Source organism: Bos grunniens, chromosome 23 (assembly GCF_055505025.1).
Source record: "Bos grunniens cultivar Pamir isolate PY7600 chromosome 23, Bosgru_T2T1.0, whole genome shotgun sequence".
Taxonomy (NCBI): Eukaryota; Metazoa; Chordata; class Mammalia; order Artiodactyla; family Bovidae; genus Bos; species Bos grunniens.
The window spans coordinates 52,104,968-52,132,547 of NC_141187.1; the positions used below are offsets into that span (position 1 = coordinate 52,104,968).

General features: G+C 57.4%; 2 protein-coding genes across 9 annotated transcripts in view; one reads left to right on the top strand and one right to left on the bottom strand.

The window, feature by feature from the left end:
• Nucleotides 1-6,683, top strand: part of SLC22A23 (solute carrier family 22 member 23) — a 129,418-nt gene extending 122,735 nt beyond the window's left edge. For 7 of the 8 annotated variants that reach the window (XM_086370429.1, XM_086370430.1, XM_086370433.1 and 4 more), the window contains one exon: nucleotides 5,872-6,683. In XM_086370429.1, the coding sequence (XP_086226555.1) occupies nucleotides 5,872-6,229 (358 nt within the window). In that variant the 3' untranslated portion in view covers nucleotides 6,230-6,683. Of the gene's footprint in view, nucleotides 1-5,272; nucleotides 5,790-5,871 lie in introns of those variants that run through there. The other variant, XM_086370432.1, reaches the window with a different exon arrangement.
• Nucleotides 6,684-10,310: 3,627 nt separating this feature from the next.
• On the bottom strand, nucleotides 10,311-14,593 carry PSMG4 (proteasome assembly chaperone 4). Its single transcript, XM_086370438.1, has 3 exons — nucleotides 14,351-14,593; nucleotides 13,101-13,176; nucleotides 10,311-10,489 (listed from the first exon to the last, which is right to left on the bottom strand). The coding sequence occupies exons 1-3, from the start codon at nucleotides 14,522-14,524 to the stop codon at nucleotides 10,368-10,370; spliced, it is 372 nt and encodes a 123-aa protein (XP_086226564.1). The 5' UTR covers nucleotides 14,525-14,593; the 3' UTR covers nucleotides 10,311-10,367.
• Nucleotides 14,594-27,580: the final 12,987 nt, after the last annotated feature.

Consider the following 27,580-nt stretch of genomic DNA (forward strand, 5'->3'; position numbering starts at 1 on the left):
CTGAGGAACATGTCTGGTCTTGGTGTTTCTGGTTTTCCTTGGACCCAGAAGTGGAATCTGGATCATGTTGCCGTTCCAGGGTTAGTTTGCTGAGAAACCTGCATCGTGGTCTCCGTGCTGGCTGCAGCACTTCACGTTCCCGCCAGCAGTGCACAAAGGTTCTCTTCTCCACGTCCTTGTCGACGGGGGGGTCGTGTTCTTTTCGATGGTGGCCGTTTTGACGGGTGTGAAGCGGCGCCTCGCTGTGGCTCCGATCTGCTTTTCCCTGACGGCCGGTGATGCGGAGCACCTTTTCCTCTGCCTGTCGCCGTCTGCACTTCTTTGGAAATACGCATGTTCAGTTCTGCCGTCATTTCAATCGGGGTCTTCTGGTTTTTGGCGTTCAGTTGTATCAGCTGTTTATAAATTTTGGATGTTGACTCCTTATCGGTCGTACCACTTGCAGATACTGTCTCCCATTCAGTAGGTTGGCTTTTCATTTTGTTGACGGTTTCCTTTACTGTGCAAAACCTTTAATTTCAGGCAGTTTCATTAGGTCCCGTTTATTTTTGCTTTTGTTTCCTTCACCTGAGATGAGCAGCGTCACCTGCCTATACCCCCTCACAGGCTCTGGGGGCGCCGGGGCCTGGCTGCGCCCTGCCTCCGTCTGAGCTCACCCCACCCTCCCCCAGCATCTTCCTCTCGGACTGGCTCCTCCCGGGCCACCACCCGCGCTGGATGGAACCTGCCGCGTCCCTGCTCCAGGCACACCTCAAGAGTGGGCACCAGGGAGGGGCAAAGACGGCCTGCACATGACGAGACGCGTGGAGCGGCCGCTGACATTATATGTGAATGTGTGGCACAGGCTTCCCTGGGGGCTGACCCGAGACTTGGGCCCTTTGCCGCAAGTGGGCGGAGCTCACCTCTGCCCTCTGCCCGGAGACTCTTCCTGATGGCCCCATCTGCAGGGACGGGTGGGGACAGAGTGCACTCGGAGGGTCTCGTGCCAGGGACGTGGTGTTATCAGTGATTCCTGCCTGAGTGTTTCTGGCAGTGAAACTTATGCAGAGATTGGAAGAAATACTTGTTCATCTCTGACTTCACAGAAAGGCAGTGAAAAGTAACACAATGGAGGAAGGGAAAAACAGGAGCTTTGTTTTCTGTGTTCAAGACGCCAGGTTCATGGCTTTAAAAGGATAATCTGAAGATTCTTTGTTTTTTCTTTTTCTTTATTCTCTCCCCTCCACCCAAAGATCCCAGGATACTTAGTTCAAGCTTGCTACTTCTAAGAAATCTGCCTGTACACCTACCTTTCTATCGTTAGAGTAACGTAGGGGTTATTCAGTTCAGTTCAGTTCAGTCGCTCAGTCGTGTCCGACTCTTTGCGACCCCATGAATCACAGCACGCCAGGCCTCCCTGTCCATCACCAACTCCCGGAGTTCGCTCAGACTCACGTCCATCGAGTCAGTGATGCCATCCAGCCATCTCATCCTCTGTCGTCCCCTTCTCCTCCTGCCCCCAATCCCTCCCAGCATCAGAGTCTTTTCCAATGAGTCAACTCTTCGCATGAGGTGGACAAAGTACTGGAGTTTCAGCTTTAGCATCATTCCTTCCAAAGAAATCCCAGGGCTGATCTCCTTCAGAATGGACTGGTTGGATCTCCTTGCAGTCCAAGGGACTCTCCAGAGTCTTCTCCAACACCACAGTTCAAAAGCATCAATTCTTCGGTGCTCAGCTTTCTTCACAGTCCAACTCTCACATCCATACATGACCACTGGAAAAACCATAGCCTTGACTAGATGGACCTTTGTTGGCAAAGTAATGTCTCTGCTTTTCAATATGCTGTCTAGGTTGGTCATAAATTTTCTTCCAAGGAGTAAGCATCTTTTAATTTCATGGCTATAGTCACCATCTGCAGTGATTTCGGAGCCCAGAAAATAAATTCTGACACTGTTTCCACTGTTTTCCCATCTATTTCCCATGAAGTGATGGGACCAGATGCCATGACCTTCGTTTTCTGAATGTTGAGCTTTAAGCCAACTTTTTCACTCTCCACTTTCACCTTCACCAAGAGGCTTTTTAGTTCCTTATATCCAGTGCTATAAGGGTGGTGTCATCTGCATATCTGAGGTTATTGATATTTCTCCCGGCAATCTTGATTCCAGATTGTGCTTCCTCCAGCCCAGCGTTTCTCATGATGCACTCTACATAGAAGTTAAATAAGCAGGGTGACAATATACAGCCTTGACGTACTCCTTTTCCTATCTGGAATCAGTCTGTTGTTCCATGTCCAGTTCTAACTGTTGCTTCCTGACCTGCATACAGATTTCTCAAGAGGCAGGTCAGGTGATCTGGTATTCCCATCACTTTCAGAATTGTCCACAGTTTATTGTGATCCACACAGTCAAAGGCTTTGGCGTAGTCAAGAAAGCAGAAATAGATGTTTTTCTGGAACTCTCTTACTTTTTCGATGATCCAGCGGATGTTGGCAATTTGATCTCTGGTTCCTCTGCCTTTTTGAAAACCAGCTTGAACATCTGGTGTTATTACTAGCAAAAAAATAAGGGCCCTTTGGCTCAGATGCTAAAGAATCTGCCTGCACAAGAGTACCAGAGTGGGGTGCCATCGCCTTCTCCGATAAAGAGTAAAGAGGTAGTTAAAAACTCATGGAAGCTGTTTCCAGCAAAACTTGTAGTTTCTTTGTCTTGATTAAATGCTCAAGGGTTAATACAGCCCCATTGTTCAGTGTTTTCTACTTACAGAGAACTTTTGTATTGTAATTTATTTTTTGTTGTGCCTTAAACACTATGTAAATAACCGTCAGTAATAAAGCATTACAATTAAAAAAAAAAAAGAATCTGCCTGCAACGCAGGAGACCTGGGTTTGATCCCTGGGTGGGGAAGATTCCCCTGGAGAAGGGAAAGGCTACCCACTCCAGTATTCTTGCCTGGAGACGTCCATGGACAGAGGAGCCTGGTGGGCTACAGTCCTTGGGGTCGCAGAGTCAGACACGACTGAGCGACTAACGCATCACCATCACATCATCACTAGTAAGACAGATGTCCAGTGCATAATGAACCTGGGTCCTCCTGTCCCTGTAAATCTACTGCTTAAACATGGGCAGGTGCTGCCCTCTCGTGACAAGCTGGAGAAAAGCAGAAACATTCGCCGGGCGGGGTAGAGCCTCAGAACCGACCACGGTAATCATCCCATTCTCTGAACTGAGATTTCTGAAACACAAGAGCCAAAAATGGAATACCAGATCCTGACACAGCTGTTCCCAGTCTTACTAATTTCAAGGGATCCTTGATAGGAAATCAACAGAAAATGGCTTTTGTGGGGAAAAATATGTAAAGACATACTGCATAGTACAGATGCACGCGTATGTGCGTTGCATTTAAACGTATGCATTTGTAGACACAGAGGCACTTTTAAAGAACGAGTCCACAGTCCCACGTAAATCAAATACGTGCCATCTGCTAGACCTCCCAGGTGGCGCTAGCCGTAAAGAGCCCGCCTGCCAGTGGTAGCTCAAGTGATAGAGAATCCACCTGCAATGTGGGAGACCTGGGTTCAGTCCCTGGTTTGGGAAGATCCCATGGAGAAGGGAAAGTCTACCCACTCCAGTATTCTGGCCTGGAGAATCCCATGGAGAGAGGAGCCTGGTGGGCTACATCCATGGGGTCACAAAGAGTCGACTGAAGCGACTTAGCACGCATGCACGCTAACCTAATACCTTCCCATGACAAGTTCACCTGGACTCTGATGGGAGCCCAGCTCCTTGACCAGGACAGGACTCCCTTGGGGGCTGTGTGCCCACCTCCCTCAGCACCACCCACTCAGACATGGGAAGGTCACCCAGGTGGTTTTGGAGAAAATGACGGCTCACTGGTGTCAAGAGCCTGAGAAACGTGCACCGTATCCCCAGCGCCGCACACGGCCCCTGCCGCGCCCTGCGGCTTCCGGGAGCAACCAGACTCGTGAGGACCAGTTATTTCCGGTTCTCGTCTATCCATCTTCGGGTGGCTCAGTCACACCACTCTTCGCAGGGTCGTCATGTTCGCTCTGCTGCGTTCACTCGGCCAGTGGCCCTCCTGCTGAGGACCAGCGTGATCTGACCTGCAGCCCCAGTGCTCACAAAGCAGTGTCTGCTGCGGACCTTCCGGAAGAGGGTCCTTGACTGTCTCTTCCCCACTGCACGTTCTTGCCTCCTCTGTCACAGGCTGACTGACCATGAGGGTGTGGGTTTATTTCTGGGCTTTCTGTTCTCGGTTGGTCTATGGGTCAGTTTCTGTGCCAGCACCATGCTGCTCTGATTACTGTAGCTTTGTAGTGTAGTCTGGAGTCAGGGAGCTTGCTTCCTCCAGCTCTGTTCTTTCTCAGGGTTGTTTTGGCTATTAGAGGTCTTCTGTGTTTCTGTAAGTTTCTAAAATATTTGTTGTAGTTCTGTGGAAAATGTCATGGGTATTCTGATAAGGACTGCACTGAATCTGTAGATTGCCTTGTGTGGTGGTGATTTTAAGAACATTAATTCTCCCAATCCAAAAACAGTGTATATTTCCATTTGTTTTTGTCATCTTCTGTTTCTTTCATCAGCATCATAGCTTTCAGAGTACGAGTCTTTTACCTCCTTAGGTAGGTTGATTCCTAAGTATTTTACTCTCTTTGATGTGACGGCAAATGAGATTGTTTTCTTAATTTCTTTCACTGAGAGTCTCTTGTTAGCATACAGAAATGCAACAGACTTGTTTATTAATTTTTTATCTTGCAGTTTTACCGAATTCACTGATGAGCTCGTCTTCTGGTGGCATCTCTGGGATTTTCTATATATAGTATCAGGTCATCTGCAAAGTGACAGTTTTACTTCTTTCCAGTTTGGATTCTTCTCTGACTGCTGTGGCTAGGACTTTTATTCAAAACTACACTGAATAAAAATGGCGAGAGTGCGCAGCTTGTTCTCGTTCCTGACCGCAGAGGAAACGCTTTTAGCTTTTCCCCATCGAGTATGTTAGCTGTGGTCTGTGATCATGCTCCTGCTCAGTCACTAAGCCGTGTCCAACTCTTTGTGACCCCATGAACTGTAGTCCCCAAGGCTCCTCTGTCCATGGGATTTCCCAGGCAAGAATACTGGAGTGGGTTGCCATCTGCTCCTCCAGGGGATCTTCCCTGGAGGGGATCAAACCTGCGTCTCCCGCAGTAGCAGGCAGGTTCTTCCCCACTGCACCGCCCGGCAGCCTGGGTTTGTCATATGCAGCCTTTATTGTGTTGAGGTGTGTTTCTTCTTGGTGCAGGACCCCCAGGCTGGGGAGCCCGACTTGGGGCTCAGAACTCGCTTCTGCGGGAGACCCTCTGGAACATATTCCCAGCATGTGGGTCAGCGGTCCGGTGGGGGTTGTGAGACTATACTGTGCATCCAGTCCTCCCACCCGCCTTGTCGTGGCTCCTGCTCTACGTCTTTAGCTGTGGGTCTGTTTGGCAGTTTCTGGCCCTTTTCATCAGTGGTGGTTCCGCAGACAGCTGTGATTCTGGGGGGCCTGTGAGAGGAGGTGAGCGTGGGGTCTTTATGCTCCACTGTCTTGGCAGCTTTCCTCTTGATGTGTTTTTAATGCCTTCATTAATCCGTGGCCACCCTCCTCTCTTCTAAGCGAAGAGCAAGCCTCGGGACAACATCATAAGATAGTAACACTTGGCTTCCTGACACCCTATACCAAGTACGGCAAGTGAGGCTGGTTTTCCCCCTTATGCTGGTGTTTATTATAGAGTCACCTTTGAAAGTGAACGGAGAAGCCGCCTGGGCTGACGGGGGCGGGAGGGGGGCGGGGGGTGGACGCGGGACGGGACAGGGCAGGGATGGAGCCCGGCCTGCCCCGCTGACCCGTGCGCCCTGCAGGTGCGGCGGGCTGGGGCTGGTGCTGGCCAGCGCGGGCTTTGGCATGCTGACGGCACCCATCATCGAGCTGCACAACCAGAAGGGCTACTTCCTGCACCACGTCATCTTCGCCTGCTGCACGCTCATCTGCATCATCTGCCTCCTGCTGCTGCCCGAGAGCCGGGGCCAGAGTCTGCCCGAAAGCATCCCGGACGGCGAGCACTACACGCGCCAGCCCCTCCTGCCGCCCCGGCGCGGGGAACAGCCGCTGCTGCCCACCCACGCCGAGCTCAAGGACTACTCGGGGCTGCACGACGCAGCTGCCGCGGGCGACGGGCTGCCCGACGGTGCCACAGCCAACGGCGGGCGGCCCATGTAGCCGGGCACGGCCATGGGAGACGCGCTCCGCCGAGGCTGGGGACCCTAGGGTGGGGGGGAACCCTGCGAAACTCTGGAGGAGCGTGCGCGTCTGAGGGAGCGGACCTAGCAGACGACCCTTCGGAGACTTTCTTTTCTGCCATGAAATGTTTGTATTTATTTTGGTCATTTTTACAAGAAGCACTTTATTCCCTTCCCTTCACTGATCTCAAAACGGAGCCCCCTCCTCGGGAAGGACACGCGCGCGCCGGGACCGCGCAGCCCGGCTCCCCGGGGGTCCCCCCCGCCCCCGCGCATTCCCACGGCTGCACTTTGCTCAGACTGAGATGTGAATGGTTAGGGTTTTGCTAAAGTCTCTGTGATGGTTTGTAAAGGTCTTTTCTGTAAGGGAAGAGCTTCTGCTCTGTGTTAAGGAAAAGCAGCTCACAATATCATTAAAACCAGCTTCGTCTCTACTTGGAGATCATCCTTTTATACTTGATCCGGAAGCTCTTTCGGGGGGAAAAGCATCACCATCTCACCGGAAGTCGTACGTGATGAGTGGTGGCGTCGCCAAGGTCTTCCAGCGCAGGTCTGCCCGCTCCGCTCCCCAGCAGCCAGCGCCTCACCTCCACGAGTCACTGCTGTCGCCCTCCTCCCGGTGCAGCTCCAGCAGGAAAGGCACCCCCGCCCCGCCCAGCCCCACCTCGCCTCGCCTCGAAGTCAGCGTTTCTGCAACACGACTTGAATACCCGCTCCTTCCTGAACTAACACCGCACGAAAATCACCAGCCTGGAGGCCCCGGGGAGCCTGCGGGGGACCGGCTGTGCCCTCTGCTCCCCCCGGCCAGGAGCGGCCCCGGGCGGGGCCTGACCGCAGCCTCGGAGGGCATCGAGGCCGACCGAGAGAAGCAGTAACCCACCGGAGCTCGCCCTGGCCCCATCCCGCTGTGCTAGGGCGCGTCGCGTTCCTCGCCTCGGCCTCCTGCCCGTCCAGATTAGGCCCTCAGCTCCCGTCTGCGGCTGTTTCAGAAGCGGCGCAGGGGAGGCCAAGCAGCTACCCTCGCAGGCCAGGCGGGCACTGTCTTGCCGCCCCGCTGGCATCCATCTGGGGGAAGCCTAGGCTCCTCTGGAAGGCCGAGCCCCCAGCTCTGGGGCACATCTTTGCGGTGGGCTGTTCTTCAGTCCTGGGTCTGCGTGAAGCAGCAAGTCAACTTTCAGCCCCCCGTGGCGCAGCCCCCACAGCCAGGGGAGAGGTGGGCACAAGCCTCACGCTCCTCGCCTGATCCTCCAGCCTGTGTCTTCCCCCTGCCCCCCACTGCGCCCCTACAGGCTGGCCGACCCTGGCAGGGGCCAAGCGCTCGGGAGAACTTTGTGGGGAAGCGAGCAAACTCGCAGGCCTGCGTTCCAGCCCCTCCTGTCTCTCGTCACTTCTGTTCTCTGTTTCCACGGGCGGGTCACACTCACCTTCACCTCCAGGCCTGTCTACTGCGCAGCTCGAGTGCCAAACTGGGAGGTGCCTCAGCCCTTCTCACGTGCTGGGCGCAGGGCCCCCCAGTCCAGGACAGGCCTGCAGTGCGGGGGTCGGGACAGCAAGCAGGGTCCCCGGACCCCACCCGCCAAGTGTCCCAGCACCTGTGACCCCAGGCCCCAAGCCCTGCGTGGCCTCCCGCTGGCAGTGTAGAGCTCTAGGGAATGCGTGAAGCCACAGGGTGTCCCCGAACACCACTCCTAGACTGTCTTAGGTGACCGCAGTAGACGCTGGTCCTATGGGGTCAGCACTGTCCCGTCACGGTCAGGCCTGGCTCCTGGACTGGAGAAGCAGCTGGCTGAGGCTGGGCTTCTGCGGGCACGAGGGTGGCACCACCCAGCAGAGGCCTGTGGCAGCGCAGGCTCGGGCTCCATGAGCGACAACTGAGAAGCAGGGCCAAAGCAGAAAAGCCTCCCGCGGGCTGAGCCCCCGAGACCCCGCCCGCGTGGGCAAGGCAGCAGGGCCCTACCTGCTTGGCCAGGCCCTGGTCACGCGTGGACCCCCGGCCCATGTCCTCCACACTCAGTAGGGAGATGCTGCTCAGGCACCTGAATGCCCACTGCTCAGGAGACCAGCGCCGCCTCCAGCGCCACCCTGCACACCCCCATCCCGACCCCAGGAAGCCAGGACCCACTTCCAACAAGTCAGGCATACAAGCGACCCTTCTGCTTTCTGTTCTTTTCCAGAAACCAGTAACAACTCACCCAATATCCCGCATTTTAGCACCCAAAACAAAGAGTAAAAGGGTTTAAATGTCTCATTTTCTAAGAGTGTAATAGCTTGCGACTAGGGGGAAGGGGCTGGTGAGCTGGTTTGACCACCGAACAGCAAGAATGAGGCCTTGCAGCAGAAGTACTGCCCCAGGTACCACTTCCTAGAGCCAAACAAGGGGGCCGAGGGGCCACAAGACCGTGGGGACCCTGGCCAAGACGCAGCCCCAGGCCGGGGGGACGCAGCACACCGGCCTTGCTGGGGGGCCCTCCCTGCCCTGCAGCCCCGACCCAGAGGCTCCTGGGCGGGACCCATGCGGCCCGTGAGTGGACGGGACCCCTGGAGTGCCTGCTGGCAGCACAGAGCTGCGCCAGCCCTGACCCAGCCTTCCATGCTGCCTGCATGCCGTCACGGCTGTTGTACCCCGGGGGACATGTGTGTAAATGTACAGAAATAAAGACGTTGCCCCATTAACAAACCTCCTCTGGAATGTCTTCCCTACCTCATCAGATGGGATCCCCGGCAGGGCGTTTCACGACCACCGGCTACAAGGAATAAACTCTGTTGGTTCAGGTCTCCCTGAGTCCCTGCCTCAGCGCCCGTGTGACCCCAGCCCCCGCCCTGCCCCAGGACGGGGGCTCCTGGCCGGCAGGTCCTCGTCCTCTGGGCGGGCGGAGGCGGGGCGGGGTGACCGCCCACCGCATGCTGAGTGCCACCCTCAAACCCCCGAGGAGGGGGCGGCAGGTTTCCGAGCTCGCCCCTCTCGTGTGGACGTCCTGCTGACCTCACCCGGGGCCTGGAGCCTCCCAAAGAGGGAACAATTCTCACACTGTGACTGTCAGGGAAGACTGAGCACCCAGAGCTCTCTTTAATGTAGTGTTTTTTTTTTTTTAACAAGAAAGCAATATTTCTTTAATAAAGTATTTATACCAAACTCTCCTCTCCATAGCCCTGATTTTGTTACCTTCTCCGCCCAGAGAGGTGCCCACAGTACCTCCAAGCCGTGACCAGCCGGGGCTCGCAGGTTAGTGGCTTAGCCCAGGACCCAGTCCCTGGAAGGGCCTTTCATCCCGGCTGTCCCAGCTCCGCTGCAGGCAACGGCCCGACACGACACCTGCCACCACGTGAAACGTGCTCCGGGTCCCGAACCACCGCCTCCCGGGACAAAAGGGGCCCACGTGGACCCCAAGCGTCAGAGAGTCTTGTGCCGGCCTTGGCTGTGCTGAGAAGCACATGGGGCGCTCTCCAGCCCCACAAAGCGGGGGCCTCCCGACTCTGGGGAGGAAGCTGTAAAAACTCCCCAGGGACGTGACTGGAAGCCAAGTGAGGAACCACCAACCCAGGAACACTGGCTTCCGGAGAGCAGCACATGTCCCAGAGAGACAGATGCCACCGCGAGCGGCAGGAGAACCCGAGGATTAAGACGCAGGCCGGAAGGGACGTGGGCAGGAGGGGCCCAGGCCGTGGAGGAGAGAGCAGACAGGAGGAAAGACGGGCTGGCGGAAGCACGGGGAGGGACTGATGCTGGGATCTGTTCAGCAAAGCAGGTAAACCGGGACCCAGGTCCTAGGGACCCTGGCACCCAGGGTTTGCAGAGCATTTCTGGTGATAACCCAGCCCAGTGAGAAGGTTCCCACCTACCAGGTGAGGGGACAGGGCCCAGCGGAGCGAGACCCTGGGGATGCAGCCGGCAGGACGGCCTGACAGTCGTGGCCCGCGCCCTCTCTGGGACCCGGCGGCCCCCCATCCTCACACGTCCTGCGGGAGCCCTCCTCCCGGGACCCTCAGGTGCAGCCCTGGGACTCCACCCTGGCGACAGGAGGGAGGAGACCGGCCCTTTACAGACAGACAGGACACGTGGACCTGCTGCAGCAGCGGATCTGGCCGTTTATTCAAGCGTCCCGTGCCCGAGTCTCCAGCTAGAACTTCTCCGGAAAGGCCTGCATTTCCTCCTTGATCCGGCTTTCTACCAGCAACTCGAAGCTGCTGCTGGTGTTTGGAAGGTTATAGCTGACGAAGACCTGCTTGCTGGTCTTCCTGGCTGGAAGAGAGAGACCACAGGGACACGTGTGACCCCACGCCTGCCCACAGTGGAGAAAGGCCTGGGAAAGGCAGGCTTTTCGAGAACAAAGAAAGCTCTGATTCTGACGACATCACAGGCAACTGCTGCAAAACAGACCAGTTGCCAGAGCCGCCCCTCACCCGGAAGAGCAGTTCTGAGCCACGGCACCAGGACCCGGTGAGGTGCACCCCCAGAACCCCCGAGTCTGTTCACAGACCCCGCTGTCTGCGACCCCCTGCGCTACACATAGGGCTGGCTGGTTGCTCTGCTTCTTCAACCACAGATGATGTCCACAGATTTAAAATATTAAGGTCCTCCAGTACCACCCTCTCCCCAACCCCACCACCCTCCTCCCAGAGGAGATGACACTCCTACATGAACATATGTGCAGGCGCACACACACGGGTGTGGTTTTCAACTGGACGCTGAATACACGTCTGAGCCCCTTTCTACAGAACCACCCAGGGCAGGTGGGAGCGGCTCCAACCGTGAAAACCAAGCTCAGCTGTACCCCCAGGTCCTGAGGACTAAGCAGGCGGTACCAGCCTTCTCACCCGGTCGCACCCCAAGGGGGCAGGGGCAAAGGGCTCCTCCCTGCAGGCCACAGAGACAGGTGAGTCCCACCGTCAGAGACAAACAGTGGGCGGAGGGGGAAGCTGGGCCCTTCACATCACAGCGGCTCCACGTTCAGTGGCAGAAAGTTTCTGTCCCCAGGGGCCGCTGACTCCCATCCCTTCACGAGCCAAGACCCAAGCCCACCTGCATCGTCCGCCCAGCAGCCCCTCTGCCCTCCAGGGCTGCATGGAGCAAGGGGTCCCCATCCACGGGAAGCCCCCAGGGCCCCCAGGTCACTCATCTCTCCCACATGAGACAGTCTCGGGACACCGGTCTCTTCAGCACTGTCCAGATGGCCAACAACAGTTTATAACACCTTCCGCTGCGGGGTCCTGACCCCAGCTCCAGAGGACGACAGAGCAGGGCGTCACAGGCCGGCCGGCCGTGACCTCAGCAGGCACGTCACCCGCCCCGGGGGGGCGCTGGCATCTCACCACGAGCGCCCGACCCTGCTGGGCGGTGGGCTGGCATCTCACCACGCATGCCTGTCCCTGCTGGGCACTGGCCAATGGCTGCCAGGCTTGTGGATATCAGTAGGTAGGAGCCCCCATCACATCTGACTTAAGTTACAGGGAATGTCTGTATTCAGTTTCAGATTACGCTGTTTGTAAACTGATGTAAACCACGTGAAAGAAAAATGCTAATTTAAAAAAGCCCCAACATTTGCACAAAATGCAAAAAAAAAATTAAAAGAGCCCCAGGTTTTGCTCACAGACTGCTTCCAGGCCTCACCCTGAGGACACTGCAAGCCAGCCTCGCTTCACTGAAGAGCCAGCTCATTCGTGTCTCCTCAAACGCGCTCCCGCCGCCTCCTCTCCCGGACTCTGTCCACACTCGGGGACCCCCCAGTCCCAGCTCCACACACCAGCAGGCTCCCGCCCTCCTCCCCCAGGCCTGGCACACGGGGGTCTGCCTGCTGAGGCGGGTGGTGTTACCCGGAAACGCAGGCAAACACACAGTGAAGCAAAAGGGCGTCAGGCTTCCAACCTATTTTCACTAAAAACTAGCAACTGGCAAAGGCAGAGAAGGAACGGCAGCACCTGGGAACCCAGATGAAGGCTAAACAGGAAGCCTTCCTATTTCTCCTGTTGGTTTTCTGTAGACTCAAAACTGCTTCCTGTTAAGAGGTCACCAAGATAACTTACTACTCAGGTTCCTATACCTTCAGACTAAAGCACAAGTGTGGTGGATGCTCCTGAGACGCGGCCGCTGGCCCTGTGGTCTCCACCCCGCCTGGTGTGGCCTGTGGGCGCCGTGACAACCCCGCCCCTAGAAAGCCGGCCATGCCCGAGCTCCGTGTGACTATGGGGTGTCCCAGAGTGACCACCAGACATGCCCACTCCCCAGGGACCAGACTGACAGATCTGTGAACACAACCACAGTGCCTCAAAACCATGGCAGGGGCCCCATCGCCGCACCCCGGCCAGGACACCAGGCTCCGCACGTGGCCGGGACACTCAGGCAGATGGGGGCGAGGCTGCTCTGCCCATCGAGGTCCCCAGGCACCGGGGACCACTGGGCACGGGCATCCTCACCTGGACCAGCGAGGTTATCTGCGGAAGTGTGCTCAGGGTGCAGTGGAGGCTGGAGCCCCCAACCTCACCAGGCCCTCTCCCCTCGAGCTCTGAGCAGCATCACGTGCAATGAAGGGCAGGCCATGGACGCTACCTGGAGCTGCTGCCACTGGGCACCGTAGGCGTCACTCACCCTCGCCTCCCAAGAGGACGAAGAGCAAAATCACCTGTCACTCATCAGCTTGGAGGCAACCAAGGGCATCAGAGCCGGTGGGGAGCAGGCCCCTGGAGGTGCTGGTATCACCTCCTGAGACCCATGCGCAAGGCCTGGGCTTCCTGCAGCAACCAGGGGGTTCACCTCCCAGACGGAGACACTTCCTCCTACGCTGACTCACCTCCCCGCTCCACTGAACAGCGAGGTCCCCACCTGAGCGCTCCGGCAGCTGAGCTGCGGAACCTACCTAAGCGCTGGGCGAGACCGGTGGACATGGTGTCAGACGTGTCCCCGAGGAGGGCGGTGGACAGGGGGATGGAGTCCTGCAAGGAAAAGAGAGAGCGGTACTGGTTCCTCTGCGAGGTCCAGCCCTCCTGGATCACCTGGGCCCCCCTTCCTGCCGCAGGCCAGCCTCCCCCTGCGGTGGGCCTGTGTCGCCCCAGTTCTGCAGCCTCTCCCAGCAGCAGACAGGCCTGACGGTGAAGGGCTGGAGCAGCCCAGAGGGGCAAGTGGGTGCAAAGTCAGAGGGCTGGGGACACCGCAGCCGTGATGGGGCCTGGGGTCCATACAGACTCTGAACTCTTGGGGGTCTGAGCGGAGGGATGACAACGCTGAAGCTGTCAGTGCCAGACTAAGCCACGTGCTGCAAGAGCAATGTCCAGGTGCTAGCGTTCTGACCCCAGCACCTGTGAAGGTGACTTTATTTGTAAACAGGGTCTCTGCAGATGTAGTTAAGATGGAAGCAAGGGGAGGCGGACTCTTCCTCTAACAGGACTGGTGTCTTCGGAAGAAAGGGAGAGACTAAGATGCACAGAGGCGGCCTGGGACACTGGAGCAGGACTGGGGTGACGAGGCTGCCAGACTAGGGGCCCCAAGGTGTGAGCAGCATCGCAAGCCCAGAGACCGGAGGAAGCAGCCCGCTGACACCTCGATTCCGCCCTCTCTGCTGTTCTCAGCCCCCAGGTCTGCGGCCTTGGGTTACAGCAGCTCTGACACACGATGGCAAACGGGACCTCAGAAGGCAAAGGGGACCTCGGAGGGCAGCGACGGCGCGGGGCCCAGGTGACAGGTGAAGGAGGTGAGAAGTGGCTGGATTCTGCGTCCCTGCGTCTCCAGGGACGGCCCTGGAGGAGCGGCCTGGGGTCTGGAGCACCCAGTGGGACACCAGTTACACCTCGATGGGACAGCGGAGGGAAAGGGCGGGAGAGAGATCCGTGCGGGAGACTAAGCAAACGCGGTCAGCGAGGAGCCGGCAGAAAACCAGGGGGACACGCCACCCCCGGCCCAGGGAGGGTGAGAGCGGACAGTAGAGGTCCCACGGGGACCCCGACACTCCACCCAGAGACGTGGGGGGGGGGGCGGGAACCAGCCGTGCGGCGGGACAGAGCCCCGCGGTGGGCTGAGCAGCCCGTGTCCGACCCCGGCCCCGACCCCTCCGGGGCCCCGGGCCCCCCCCCTTCCTCCATCCCCCCCCTCCCCGCCCCCCGCCGCACTCACGTAGCGCGTGCACATGGCCACGGCGAGGTTGCGCAGGTGCGGCGTGGCCCCCACCCAGAGGAAGAGCGAGTCCGTCAGCCGCATCACGTGGAAGTGGACGAGCTGCTCCCAAAGCCGCGCGCTGAAGTTGTGCAGGGACACGTCCCCGCCCCCGGCAGCCGCCGGCCGCTCCATCAGCCCGGAGCCCGGCCGCGCCAGTGCTCCCGCCGCCACCAGACGCGAGCAGGAAAGCGCCGAAAGGCCGAGTGGGCGGGGCCTTCCGGGAAGGCGGGGCCTGGATGGGAAGTTGAGGGGCGGGCCCGGGAGTGGGCGGGGCGGGCCCGGGAGTGGGCGGGGCGGGCCCGGGAGTGGGCGGGGCGGGCCCGGGAGTGGGCGGGGCGGGCCGGCGTCTCAATTGGGCGCAGTGTAGGCTCGCAGGAGCATCTTTCCGGGTGTAGACGTGTGATCCCCCGCTGTTTAGTAGGTGCCACGAGCGCTCAGCGCAGCCGCCTGTGTCCCGCGAGCTGGGTTACACTTTCTAAAACCCTCCTTCTGCCAGCAGCCCCGTAACTGCAGGAGGCCCATGAAAATGGCAGCGATGTTGGAGGAGCTCTCAGAAGGAGAGCTGCGTGGACTGAGTTAGGGTCGTGGGCTGGCGCGCCTTTAGTCCGAGACCCCAGAGCTGATCCCTGTACAAGCATGGGCCTCGGCTCACGGTTCAGCCCGAGACTCAGTCTCCCCGTCTGCCTCAGAGAAGGGGACGGGGGCCACAGTCAGCCCTGCTGGGGGGCTTGACTTGAGTCACTCTGGGACCCTCAGAGTTGACACAGGGACCCTGCAGTGTGTTGAGAGAGAGTCTTTGTAGTAAAAAGAACACAGTGCCCATTCTTGTCAGATTCTGTTGGAACTAACTTGGGTTTAAGGACAGAGCTATCAGTTCTGCCTTTTAAATCTCTAATAGGTCTAAATTAAACTGACAGTTAAGAAGGTAAGTTTTGTTAAAAAGTTTGCTCTGTTCGCTAATGATTCAATTTATAATTTTCAGGTCAATATTATAATAGATTAACAGCTTTATTAAATAAACTACAGTAACTGCACTGATCAAAGTATACAAACTGAAGCTGTAACACATGTAACTCATAAAATCATCACCACAATCAAGAGGATACATGCCCATCACCCCCAGAGGCTTCCCCAAGCCCTGGGAGCCCTTCCTGACCCCCACCCGAGACACTGTGCCGCACTCAGTCACAGAGTAGTTTGCATTTTCTAGAGTTTTATGTAAATGGAACGTACAGTGTGTACAATTTTTTGTCTGCCTTTTCTCTCCTCACAGTTATTTTGAGATTCACGCAGGTTGTTGTGTGAGTCAGTTGCTCCTTCCTTTGTGTTGATGATCAGGGTTCGCTGGCTGGGCATATCGCTATGTAAATAGCCCTCATGTGGTGGTGTCCACTTGGGCAGTTTTCAATTTGGGGATATTGCAGTCAAGCTGCTGCAAACACATGTGAACAAGTCAGTCTCTGTATGAACATGCGCTTTCATTTCTCGCAGTTAAAGACCTGGAGCAGAATGGTTGCACCACGTGTAACTTCTCAAGAACCTGACAGGCTGTTTCGACAGTGACTGTACCACCGTACGTTCCCAGTCTGTTTCATTTAGCCATCCTAAGGAGTATCTCAATGTAATTTTAATTTGCATTTCCTTAATTATTAATGAACTTCAATTTATACTTTACATCATACACAAAGTGAAGTCGGACACGACTGAGTGACTTCACTTTCACTTTTCACTTTCATGCATTGGAGAAGGCAATGGCAACCCACTCCAGTGTTCTTGCCTGGAGAATCCCAGGGACGGGGGAGCCTGGTGGGCTGCTGTCTGTCGGGTCGCACAGAGTCGGACACGACTGAAGCGACTTAGCAGCAGCAGCAGCAAAGTGAAGTCAAAATGGTTCAGAGACATAAATGGGAAACCCAAAAACTGTCAGACTTGCAGAAGACATAGGAGAAAGTCTGTGACCTTTAATCAGACCAAGATTTCACAACAAAATACCAAAAGTGTGATCCGTGAAAAAATAAATCAATAAACTGGACTGCCACAGCAGGTGACGTCACCCCCACGTTAACTCCTAATACCCTCTTAATGCCTTGTCCCCTTAGAAGACAAACGCCATTTTCAAATCAAGAGTTTCTCTCTCTAAAGAATCCTGAAGAGCTGTCTGTGAACCTAAGGCAACTAGCTAACCCCCTGTTCCTTGCCTCCTCCCCAGTCCGGCCCCAGCACAGGTGGGATCCTGCTCCTCTGTGTTCCTCCCACTGGGCTCAGATAACCACCAGGGAAGTCACATGACCCAGCAGGCAGGCTTACAACCTCTAGCCACCCCATCAGCAGCTGCCCCTTAACACACTGTCCTGCGGGCCCCCAGGATCGCACCCTCTCATTTGCCTCAAGGACGCTTCTCCTCAAGCCCTAACCCCACCAAGCCCAAGTTCAGCAGATGACCCAGCTTCTGCATTTAGAAAGAAAATCGAGTTTGTCAGGCTCAATTTTCCCAAGGCCTTGTCCCTGCACTCAAACCCATACCTTCAGGTGGCCTCATTCTCACCTCCTTCTCCCCCTCATTAAGCAGAGATGCCCCCTCCCTGCGTCCGAGGTTGATTCTTCCCCTATGCTCTGACCCTGTCCTCCTGCATGTCCTCAGGAACCCACCCCATCAACCATGCCAGTTCTGCAAACACTGTGGTGCCCTCTGAGATGTGCTGCCCAGACCCCCTTCAAAAGAGGACTGGCTGTCCAAGCTGCTGGAACTGCCCAGAATGGACAGCCTCCCACTGTGGACTCCTTCAGGGTCTGCACCCCCTCCCCAGGCAGCCCACACCCAGTGACTGACAGAAGCAGCTGCGGAAAGGCCAGGCCATTTCAGCCCAATGCAGAACAACTGCGGGGGCCGTTTTCATTCCAGAGTGATGCTCTGCAGACACTGAGCTCTACAAGGAAGCCCAACCCCACCCCCACCACCTGCCCTGTGCTCCCCTGCCCTCCCTGACTTCCCTGCAGGAGAAACCCCCCGGTCCGGAGGTTCGCCCCGACTCTGCCCGGTGGGGAGCCTCTCCTTGCCTGCCTTTTTACTTCGCACAGAGCAATCATTGGCGCAATGGCCTTTTTCCTGCCCACCTTCTTTCTCAGGAAGCTCCTCGGGGCAGCTCCGGGGCCCCTCACCTTGGGGGAGGTAGCCGGCAGGGCCCTGCATGTCAGAGGCACAGGGAAGGTGGACTGAGTGATTGGGGGAGTGAGGGAGCCAGAGGAACAGACGGACTTCCCGGGGCTGCAGGCTGCTGGCCTGGCCCAGCTCTCACTAGTGCCGTGTCCCTGCCCTGGGCCTCTGTTACCTTAGCTGGAAATGAGAAGACTGGCTTAGGTCATCTCCAAGGCGCCTTCCAGGGCTAGTACCCTGTGAAGATCAGATAAGCATGCAGACGGGTAACAGGATCCTTCCACTCCAGGACAAGCAGGAGCCTGTAATTCCACAGGGGGCCGCGGGGTGGCAGGTGGGAAGGAGGCAGGCCCATGCAGAGCCGCCTTGGCTTTGCAGAGCAAAGGGAGGGCCTGGATCCTATCCTCACTCAGGGTCAGTCTTTTCTCTAAACTGTGCAATGTTAGAAGACTCAGGTGAAAGAGCAGCTCCCGCTTCCCAGGCTGCCTGCGGCCCCCAGATGCAAAGCCAGCAGCAGGAGGCTTCAGGAGAGATCGGCTGCCAGCTGTGAGCTTGAAGAGGGGACGGGCGGTGTTTTGACTCATCCCTCTCCTCTCTCTGCCACCCGTTTGGGTTGTGAGCCTCGGTCTGAATTTCACTGGGAACCAAGAACTACAGGCTTTTTAGACGATGGATAAGAGAACCGCCCATGGGGAGGACACCTATCAGCTTCCTCTCAGGTTCGTGATGGGCCCCACCTGGAGATGCAGCTGCCCCCAGCCATGTGTGTGGCGTGTTCACACACAGTCAGTGAGTCACAAGAACATCCAGGATGTCAGCAGCACCACCAGAGTCTCTCATGGGATCCCTGGGCCTTTAATCCAACATCAAACCCAAGCTCTGCTACATGCCCTGGTGGTCGGGTGGTATCAGGTTAGGAATAGACCAGGTTACATGATGGTAATGTTTTAACCCTGAAATGGCAGTGCTGTGACGGAACCAACTCTTGTCTTTAGCTCATGATGTATTTCTAGCTTGGACAAGGCGGGTAGGAGGTGGGGGAGTGGGGGTACTGGGCTCCAGGTGCCACCTCGGGTCACAGCTGCAGTCTGGGTCCAGCCTTTCAGTGCTCCGACCCAGAAGTGATGCATCACACCCTCTTATAGCCCATTTGCCCACATAGTCCCTGTGGCTGGGTGTGGAGGGGTTCCAGGATGGGGGGCAGGTGGAGTGTTGGGTGAGCACCACTTTTCTGCCACCGCAGCAGAACGGCACGATTTTCTAAGAGTGACCACAACCAGCGCAGTCCAGATTTTCCAGGGCCCGGGGTCAGGAGGCGTGGCCCAAATGGTTAAACCATTTGAGTCATTTTCTAAACTGAAGAGTTTTCGATAATGCACACCCTGCCCCATATCTGTCCCACCCCCCACCCCAACCCGAAAAACCTTCTCCAACTGAGCCATTACATTCACTTCCATCCTGGGATTAAGTCCACTCCCTCACACACGGGCCCCGTCTCACGTCCAGGGCAGCACCCAGCAGGTCGTATCTCTCTCTCCTGCATCTTTGACCCTCCCCTCCCTACTAGACTACTCCTGTTGGTGTGCAGATGCATCTTTAAACAGATCCCTGTCTTCCCACTGACTCTGAGCGGCCCCACAACACGCCTGCCATTCCTCACCCTTGCCTTCCTGAACCCACTCCATCCAGCTGCCTTCCCGTGCCTGAGCGGGTCCCACCGACGCCACCAAAGACCTCGGCTGTGAGAGCCGTAGCCTGACACAGCCTCTCCCCTGCCGCGGCTGCTGCGGCTTCCAGCATGTCTCCTCCCTGCCGCCCCTTCTCAGGGTCCCCCCAGGTTCTGGGTCATGGTGGTCCCAGTCTCCCCAGCTCCAGGGCCCACTCGCTCCCCAAGCCACTCTCCCTGCCAGGTGACCCCACCCCACAGCCCACACTGACCTCCCCCGAATTTGTGTCCCTGGAGGCAGCCTCCTTCCTGAGCTTCAACCCTATAAGGTCGCTGCCCACCCAGCATTTCCATCGAATGTGCCTAGAAACCTCTCGTTTCCCGGGGGTCCCTCAGCAAGCCAGCCCCTCCAGTCTCCCAGTTCAGAACGTGGCCCCTGATTCTTAGGCATTCAGGCCTCTCCCTGCTGGCTCTGCCCATCACCTCCATCTGGACGCAGATACTAACCTAAATACTTCCCCCACCGCACGCCTCCACCCTCATCTCAGCCCCTGGCTGGTACCTATTCTCAGAATAGCAGAGTGAGTCCTGTAAGCAGCTCTCATCTTCCCTCATTTTTAAAATAAGAGGATTCGATTCTCCGACCAAAATTACCTAATGTGAGGAGTCTGTTTTCAGGGAAGACTACTAAAATGCCCATCTTCCTTGGGGCTATCAAAACTAGTCCTATTTTTTTTAATTTCCCATCAGTCCTTGTGTGTGTGTCTGTGTGTTAGTTACTCAGTCGTGCCCAACTCTTTGTGAACAACCCCATGGACAGTAACCCTCCAGGCTCCTCTGTCCATGGGATTCTCCAGGCAAGAATACTGGAATGGGTTGCTATTTCCTTATCCAGGAATCTTCCCAACCCAGGGACTGAACCCAAGTCTCCTGCATTGCAGGTAGATTCTTTGCCATCTGAGCTACCAGGGAAGCCCTCCTCAGTCTTTGAAGTCCCCAAGGCTAGCGTTCCCAGCGCATCCACCTCTCCCCTCCTCAGGCCAGCTCCCCCACTCTCTCTCCACGAATGCAGACAAAATATTTTTGCTGGCTCCAACTGTCCCAGAGCGTTCTTAGCACTGGCACAAAAGAAAAGCCCTGCCCAGGTTCTGACGTCATCAGGCTCGGGCATGAAAGGAAAACAAGATGACCCTGCTGGTGTGCTCCAGAGGAAGACCAGCCTTCAGGTAGGCAGAAGCAGGCTGAGCCGGCACTGTTACCACAGACAGAACCATCTACCGTGAGATTTTTCTGTAACTGCTTTTAAAATGTTCGTTCAGTTTCTTTACCAATTACACTTCAACACAGCCCCACCCCACCCAGAGGTTAATCCGCTCAGCCTCTGCTGCGGACCAGCCGTCCCCCTCACTTCACCTCCACCCCGGGCCCAACAGGAGCCCCAGTTCCACCCGTGCACGGAGCAGGCCTCGCCTCTGGCTCTGGACGAACCATGCTGCTGCTGCTGCTGCTGCTAAGTCGCTTCATTCATGTCTGACTCTGTGCAACCCCATAGACATAGATGGCAGCCCACCAGGCTCCCCGTCCCTGGGATTCTCCAGGCAAGAACACTGGCGTGGGTTGCCATTTCCTTCTCCAGTGCATGAAAGAGAAAAGTGAAAGGGAAGTTGCTCAGTCGTGTCCAACTTTTCACGACCCCATGGACTGCAGCCTACCAGGCTCCTCCGTCCATGGGATTTTCCAGGCAAGAGTACTGGAGTGGGGTGCCACTGCCTTCTCCAAGAATTATCATGCGTGTGTGTGAGTGTGTGTGAAGTCGCTCAGTCGTGTTCGACTCTTTGCGACCCTGTGGACTGTAGCCTACCAGGCTCCTCCGTCCATGGGATTTTCCAGGCAAGAGTACTGGAGTGGGGTGCCACTGCCTTGTCTGGGACGAGCCATGAGTGATGAATAAAAAGGTTCCCCCAGTCTGGCTGGCCAGGGGAGCAGCCACATGGGTGCCCTCCCACAGTCCCAGGGCAGGGTGGACACAAGCCCAGGATTCAGAGAGCAAAGCAGGAAAGGACGTTCCAACAAGGGCAATGGCCAGGTGTCCTCACCCTGCTGACCCCTGCAGCTTCTAGGACTCACTGAGCTCTGGGCTAGAGGATGGCGTCTGACCCCCCAGGCAGGGCCGCTGCTGCTGCTGCTAAGTCGCTTCAGTCGTGTCCGACTCTGTGCTACCCCACAGACGGCCTCCCACCAGGCTTCCCCTGTCCCTGGGATTCTCCAGGCAAGAACACTGGAGTGGGTTGCCATTTCCTTCAATGCATGAAAGTGAAAAGTGAAAGTGAAGTCCCCCAGTCGAGCCCAACTCTTGGCGCCCCCATGGACTACAGCCTACCAGGCTCCTCTGTCCATGGGATTTTCTAGGCAAGAGTACTGGAGTGGGATGCCATTGCCTTCTCCACCTCAGGCAGGGACCAGCCAATAATTAACAATGGGGGCAGGTGCCCGGCCACTTGGGGGAGACCCTCACAAGGATCCCATGAGTTGGCTGTTATGACTCGAGTTTTCAAACAAGGAAATGAACAAGGAGGGACAAGGGACCCCGAAGACCCTTGGTCACTTCGGGCAGGGCTGGGCCTCTACCTACACAATGGGGCCTCTTCCCCCATCACCAGGGAGGGGGCGCTAATGCCAGCCAGGGAGCGGGAATGCAGGGAGTGCACAGGCTGGGGCAGGGAGCCTGTTCCACACTGCATCCCTGTCGGCTTCCACAGCTGGACACCTGCCACAGCCCTGAAGGTGGGCAGGGACTTGGCCCGGGTCACCAAAGCCAGGGGGACTTCTATTCTTCTCTCATCCCAGACCTCAGAATTTCCCACCATCCCAGTTTTTAACCTTTCAGTTAGGTTGCTCTCAATGTGATTGTTTTGTGACTCAGCACTTTTCAGATGAGCAAACTCACACCCACTTCACGGATGGGGTGGACCCCTTGGGGTGGGGACATGTGGCCGTCGTGGGTGTGTCGCTGTTGAGAGGGGCCCCCTGAAGGCGCTGGGGAGCCCGTGGGGTGGCTGACACGAGGAGATGCGGGAGGAAGTGGAGACACAGCTGCCGGTGGAGGCTGGAGGAGACGAAGCCCGGCCAGCTCCGGGCGCGGCCCCCCAGGCTTCGTGAGAATCCTGGCAGCCCTCGGAGCCGAGGACCCCCCAGGAGCGGACAAGGAGGACGAAGAACAAAAGCTGCTTCTCCCGCACACTGTGCGGCTCCCGGGGAAGGGTCACGTGACGCAGAGCGGCGCTCAGTCTGCAAGGCCCGGCGGGGGAGGGGGCGGGGACGGAGGGGGAGGGGAGGGGGGAGGGGAGGGGGGAGGAGGGGGGAGGGGGGAGGGGAGGGGACGGGAGGGGGGAGGGGGGAGGGGAGGGGAGGCGGCCGGAGGCTCAGAGCCCTGGGGGTCTGCAACAACGTCACAGCCCCTTCCCTGGCTCGGCCCCCGATCCCCTCCCAGAGCGTAGACCTGCTGTGCCCAGACCGTGGCTGCTGGCCGTGTCCCTTCCTGGTGTTTTCTTGCCGGTCCTGAAGACGAGTCCAGCGGCCCAAGAACGAAAGACCGGCCCATGAAAGCAGCTGTTATTTCAAGGAGAGCGGGGAGCAAGCCAAGGGAAAAATGAAAAGATCCAGCGACAAAACGCCCTTTCATGGGCTCACTCGGCAAACATTTACTGAGGCCATCTGTGCTCCAGGCCCGCCCCGAGTGCTGGGGGCACAAAGATGCCCTTGAGCGCGCGCCCCGCCCCCGGCTGCCCAGCCCGGCGCGCGGGGAGGGCCGCACCCCTCCACACCCGAGGCTCAGCTTCCGGAGCGCGGCCGGATGAATGGACCTGCTCACGGTGCGGAGCGCAGGTGCATCGGTGCTGCCGGATACCTGGTTACTCACCGGGGGCGGGAGATGGAGACCACCGTGGGGCCCAGGAAGGCGTGCAGTGCCCACCAGGAGAGTTGTGAAGCCGTCCCCTCTGATCTGAGCACTTTCTGAATCGATCCTTGAATAGCCTAAGAGTCTATGTGTCTATACAGGTATTTATAGACTCAGAGAGCAGGAGGCCTTCCACGGCACCTTTTCCACTGCCTCTGCACAGAACCAGATCTAAACAGAACCGGCCCCTTCCCTGTTTGCCCCAAACTTTATCACATCTCCACCAAAAAGGTCTTTATCCCAGTCCATAAAATGCAATAATTAAGTCCATTGATCCTAATGATGGTTCCTGGTTTATATGGAAGGCGAGTTCGCAGTTTTTCACTTAACCACGCATATGTTTATCCTACAAATTATTGAGTGACGACTGTGTACCAGGCACCAGGGGGACAAAAGAAAATGAAAACAAAGCTCTTTTTAACGAAAAGAGCGGAAAAGCAAATAACGACGGTGCAGCACAGTGAGGGCTGGGCTACAAGGAAAGTGGGCTGGGTGGGTGCGTCGCGCGCAGATGGAGCCCTCAGGAGGAGTTCCTGGAAGACGCAGCGCCGTGCAGGAGGATGAGAGGACTCAGATGGACCGTGGGAGGCCTGGGCACGGGTGGGGGAACGTGCGGGGTGATGAGCAGTTGGGGTCCGCCTGGAGAACACACCTGGGGACACAGGGCAGAGAAGGTTCAGAGGCTGGTACACAGACGGGGAGAGAGATGAGCTGAGAAGGCACTGACGCAGACGGAAGGGGGGGACTCAGTCCGCAGGATTCTCCCGGCCAACCTGGCTCCATAAGAAACCCTCATCTGAATGTCTAGGACCCTGCTCAGCGTGGGGACTCTGCCTTAAAAATGGAGGAAGTTCTGCCACAGGCTGCAACATGAGGAACCCGAGGACACTGTGCTCAGTGGGGTAAGCCAGGCACGGGGGACAGGAACGGGGAGTTAGTGTCTAATGGGGCAGAGTTTCAGATTTGCAAGATGAGGAGTCCTATGGATGGATGGTGTGATGGCTACAAAACAGTGTGAATGGACGTGATACCACAGGCCTTATACTTCAGAATGGGGAAAAGGGAAACTGTATGTGTTTTACCATAATTTTTTCCTTTTTTTTTTTTTTTTTTTAGAAAAAGAAAGGTGGCCTTAGCTTGGAAAGTCAACTACATTCATATGATGTATTTAACCAGACCCCTAAGAAGGCTTCCCTGGTAGCTCAGACAGTAAAGAGTCTGCCTGCAATGCAGGAGACCTGAGTTTGATCCCTGGGTCGGGAAGATCCCCTGGAGAAGGAAACGGCAACCCACTCCAGTATTCTTGCCTGGAAGATCACGTGGATGGAGGAGCCTGGCGGGCAGCACCCCATGGGGTCGCAAAGAGTCAGACATGGGTCAGCAACCAACACACACACACGTCACCCTAAGAAGCCTCCACGCGCTCTGCTGTGCAAACTGTGCCAGGCCCTCAAGACAGTCTGGGCCCTGGGACCGGCCGCAGCAGTGCTTGTACCTGGACAGACGTCTCCTCGAGCAACAAAATACAAAGATACTGAAGGGCCGGGACTAAAAATAGCTGCAGGCACGCCCAGCGGAGAAGATTATGAACAACAAGATACAAAAAGGGCACTTCCGAGGCGCCGGAGCAAAGGCGGGTCCTGTGCATGGTCTCTGCGCTCAGCGCCCCGGGGGTGGGGGGGCAGACCACCTAAGCCACCCTCCAGTCTGCCCCCACGCTCACCCCATTTAAGGGGCCGGCCCACCCTCCTCAGGGAACACCCAGGGCACCTGTTGCTGGTCGTGGCTCCCTTGCGCTGCCGAGCCCCCAGTGGAGATATGCCTGGATTTCTGTCTGGCCTCCTATCAACTTCTAGAACAAGAGTCCAAGGACCCGGGCGGGAACACTCTCCAAGAACCCAGAACAAACCCTGAATTGTTTGTTACTGATCCTTCAAAGGTCCTGGTTCACAGTCCTCCTGTAAACTTCCAGGTCAACTTCATTTCCAAGAGCCCCTCTGGGTCAGTCGCCCCTTTCTGGACACTCTTCTCTAGAAGCTGCGGCTAAAAGCCCGCCATGGCTTCCAGGCCTGGAAGAAGCATTGTGCAGCCCCTGCCAGCCACTCGCCCAGCCCGGCTCCGCAGCAGGCCCACGGGGGAGGCGGCAGGACCTCCGCCCGGCCGCAGAGGCTGAAGCTCAGTGGTGAGCTCCTTGCCCACAGGCCCTGGGCGCTGTGCTGAGGTGAGGAGCCAGCATTCCAGGCAAGCAGTCAGTGCATTGCCCACTTGGACCTCCTCGCTCCTTGCACTTTGCTTCCAGTTGCAGCACAGAACTGCAGACTCCGGGGCCCAGCTCTGCCACTTGGGTTTTTCCCACCCACTTGGCACCAGACCCTGAACCCTGGTGTGCTCTCAGCTAACAGTGTGGATGCCAGTTGCCCGCCGGGGTGCCCGCTGCAGGCGGAGAGCCGCTGGCACGTCCTCGCGTCCTCTCAGCCGCAACCCAGGGAGGCGTCCTTGCGCTTCCGTTTCTCCATTTAGGTCGCAGTTTGAGTTCAGATGGGGTGTTCTTCGCTCTCTGCTCGCCCACTTGGTCTGGGTGACCTGGGCTCCCCTTGCAAGTGTCTTTAAGGCCTCGCTCTGGGTTCAGAGGACGTCCCCACCGGTCTGTGTTCCTGACTCATCGGCTTGCACATCTCGTCTCCTGTACCCCAGCCCTTCCCTGCCACAGGGCCCGGTTTCCAGTCCAACCACAGCAGTGAGAGCACTGCAACCCCAGCCTGGGGTTCGTTGGGGCGGCGGGGAGTGCTCCAGAGCCGCCCAGATGCCACTGGGCCCGCAGGGTGGACCTGAGGCTTCGGGACCAGCGCCCGGCGGGCCTCCGCCCTCCTGCACAGACGCACCAGGAAAACCACAGCACCTTCAGCTCCTCCTCTTTCATCTCGAATCTTCATGGCCGGATGGGGCTCGGGGCAGAGAGAACAGGGCTCACCTCCCGGCCTCACGGGGTACCGTGGGTTCTGGAAACGCGCATCGCTGCTAAAGAGGTACGGAGACCGCGGTCAGCTGGCGCAGTTCGGTCACTGTCTTCTCGCGGCTAAAATGAAATCCTCCAGGTCGCACAGGCCCAACTACCCTCCCTCAGCACCCCAGTACCCCAGCACCCCGCCCCACGGCCCCTCTGCACACGCTTTCCGAACAGGCCTCTCCCTAGACCCTCGCATCACCGCGTGGGCTCCTGGAGGCGCCCACCTCGTGGACACTGAGCCCAGGGTCACGTGACGCCCTTCCCAGGTGGGCGCATGGGGGCCCAGAGAGAGTTCAGTCTGGGTGGCTGGTCTGGAGCAAAGAGGACCTCACAGAGACCGCAGAAAATAGGCTCACCTCTCTCTGCCTTTGGCCGGGGGGCGGGGGGGGGGGTCACCTCTGTGATGATCCTGTAATTACTAAAGACACCAGTATTTAAGTGAGGGTTTGCTTTTTTTTTTAAGTGAAATCCCAGAATCAATCACTTGTTTCCCACACCAGGTACTCTGCAAACATTCAGAGAGAGTGAGAGGAAGAGACGGAGGGAGGGAAGTGATGAGAGGGTGGGTTCGCCATGACCGAGAGCACCTCCGTGACTCACCTTGACGGCACCTCGTCCGCAAGCCGCCCAGACTCACCGTCACCCCGGCCTCTGCAGCCCTTAATTACTTGTCTGACCACACGCTCGATTTAGCAGAGAACAGAAAGGTTTGGGGAAGCGTAAGAACGGGCTAAACAAAAGCAATGAGGGGAAGGAGATGAGGACGAAAAAAACATCAAAGACCCTAGGAACGGGGCTTCACTAACCTGAGCGCCTGGGCTGCCGCTCAGCTCCAGGAGGGCGGGGGTCCCGCCCGATCGTTTACTTGTCTTTCTGGGCCTAGAACAGCGCCCGACACAGCAGACGTTTGCTGGGTGAACTCGGTGGGCTCTCACACCACCCTGAAGGATGATGCGAGCTGTGCTGGCTGGAAGATCACACTTCCAAGGGCCCCGAGGAGGCCCCCGCGGGGCCCACCTGCTGTCCTGGGGAGGGCCTGGGGCCCGGGGAAAGGCCAGCACCAGGGAAGCTTTGGGAAGCGAGCTCTGTTTCCTCACCCTCGCCCTCCGCTGTGACAGGACCCCCTCTCTCTGGGTCCTTCTGATCATGAGGACAGCGGGCCTGCCCCGCTCGGGCACACGCCCGATTTCCCTCAGTGTCCAGGATGAAGACAGGGACGAGGACAAAAGGTCAGGCCCCTGCGGCCGTTCTGGACCATCTGATTCCTGACCAAGGGAATCACTGCCATGCAGAGGCAGGTGGTGGACACCACCTCGCCGCACTTCAGATTCGTTGTTCAGTAGCTCAGTCATGTCCGACCCTTTGCGACCCCATGGACTGTAGCCCACCAGGCTCCTCTGTCC